Source organism: Heptranchias perlo, chromosome 12, assembly GCF_035084215.1.
Source record: "Heptranchias perlo isolate sHepPer1 chromosome 12, sHepPer1.hap1, whole genome shotgun sequence".
NCBI lineage: Eukaryota > Metazoa > Chordata > Chondrichthyes > Hexanchiformes > Hexanchidae > Heptranchias > Heptranchias perlo.
Genome location: NC_090336.1, coordinates 3,278,819 through 3,280,386, shown reverse-complemented (window position 1 = coordinate 3,280,386; position 1,568 = coordinate 3,278,819). Strand labels below are relative to the sequence as shown.

General features: G+C 48.9%; 1 protein-coding gene across 1 annotated transcript; it reads right to left on the bottom strand.

Annotated features, from left to right (window-relative positions):
- Positions 1-478: 478 nt before the first annotated feature.
- LOC137328117 (P-selectin glycoprotein ligand 1-like) lies at positions 479-1,321 on the bottom strand. Its single transcript, XM_067994297.1, has 3 exons — positions 1,172-1,321; positions 728-1,057; positions 479-679 (listed from the first exon to the last, which is right to left on the bottom strand). Exons 1-3 carry the CDS (start codon positions 1,319-1,321, stop codon positions 479-481), a joined length of 681 nt encoding a protein of 226 aa, XP_067850398.1.
- Between the last annotated feature and the right edge of the window lie 247 nt (positions 1,322-1,568).

Genomic DNA, 1,568 nt, shown 5'->3' with positions numbered 1-1,568 from the left:
CACTGTACATCAGGAGGCTAAACACTGTACATCAGGAGGCTAAACACTGTATATCAGGAGGCTAAACACTGTATATCAGTAGGCTAAACACTGTACATCAGGAGGCTAAACACTGTACATCAGGAGGCTAAACACTGTACATCAGGAGGCTAAACACTGTACATCAGGAGGCTAAACACTGTACATCAGGAGGCTAAAATCCCACATCGTCCCTTAATTTTTAAGGCGCGATGCAGCCTCCTGAGGTCCCAAAATGGCATCCGGAACGCGCACGCATGTTTCTAGCATGACGTGTGCTGGACGCCATTTTGGTAAAGGTGTTTGCGCACGCGCAGATAATGAATGCTGGAATCATGTAAAGTAGGGAGAATATGTGTTAGATCAGCGTGCAACGCTGATTTAAAGGGCTAGACACCATTTTGGAACTGAACGTTCCAGCCAACGCACGGTACCACTGCCACTCTCTCGGGGCAACACCTCAGCAATCCTGGTGATCACCTGGAGAACAGATTGCTGGAGCGCTGTGACGCCCTGGAAGCCCCACAGTGGTGCCCAGAGTCACTATAGGAGCTGTCTGCGCTTCCAAAGCAGCTGTGTAAGCTGTCATAGCATCAGTCTGAGCTGTCATAGCATCAGTCTGAGCTGTCATAGCATCAGTCTGAGCTGTCATAGCATCAGTCTGAGCTGTCATAGAATCAGTCTGAGCTGTCATAGCATCAGTCTGAGCTGTCATAGCATCAGTCTGAGCTGTCATAGCATCAGTCTGAGCTGTCATAGCATCAGTCTGAGCTGTCATAGCAGCCATCTGAGCTGTCATAGCATCAGTCTGAGCTGTCATAGCATCAGTCTGAGCTGTCATAGCATCAGTCTGAGCTGTCATAGCATCAGTCTGAGCTGTCATAGCATCAGTCTGAGCTGTCATAGAATCAGTCTGAGCTGTCATAGAATCAGTCTGAGCTGTCATAGCATCAGTCTGAGCTGTCATAGCAGCCATCTGAGCTGCCATAGCATCAGTCTGAGCTGTCATAGCATCAGTCTGAGCTGTCATAGCATCAGTCTGAGCTGTCATAGCATCAGTCTGAGCTGTCATAGCATCAGTCTGAGCTGCCTTCGCATCAGTCTGAGCTGCCTTAGCATCAGTCTGAGCTGTCATAGCATCAGTCTGAGCTGCCATAGCATCAGTCTGAGCTTCCATAGCATCAGTCTGAGCTGCCATAGCATCAGTCTGAGCTTCCATAGCATCAGTCTGATCTTGCATAGCATCAGTCTGAGCTTCCATAGCATCAGTCTGAGCTGTCATAGCATCAGTCTGAGCTGCCATAGCATCAGTCTGACCGTCCATAGCATCAGTCTGAGCTTCCATAGCATCAGTCTGAGCTTCCATAGCATCAGTCTGAGCTTCCATAGCATCAGTCTGAGCTTCCATAGCATCAGTCTGAGCTTCCATAGCATCAGTCTGAGCTGCCATAGCATCAGTCTGAGCTGCCATAGCATCAGTCTAAGCTTCCATAGCATCAGTCTGAGCTTCCATAGCATCAGTCTGAGCTGCCATAGCATCAGTCTGAGCT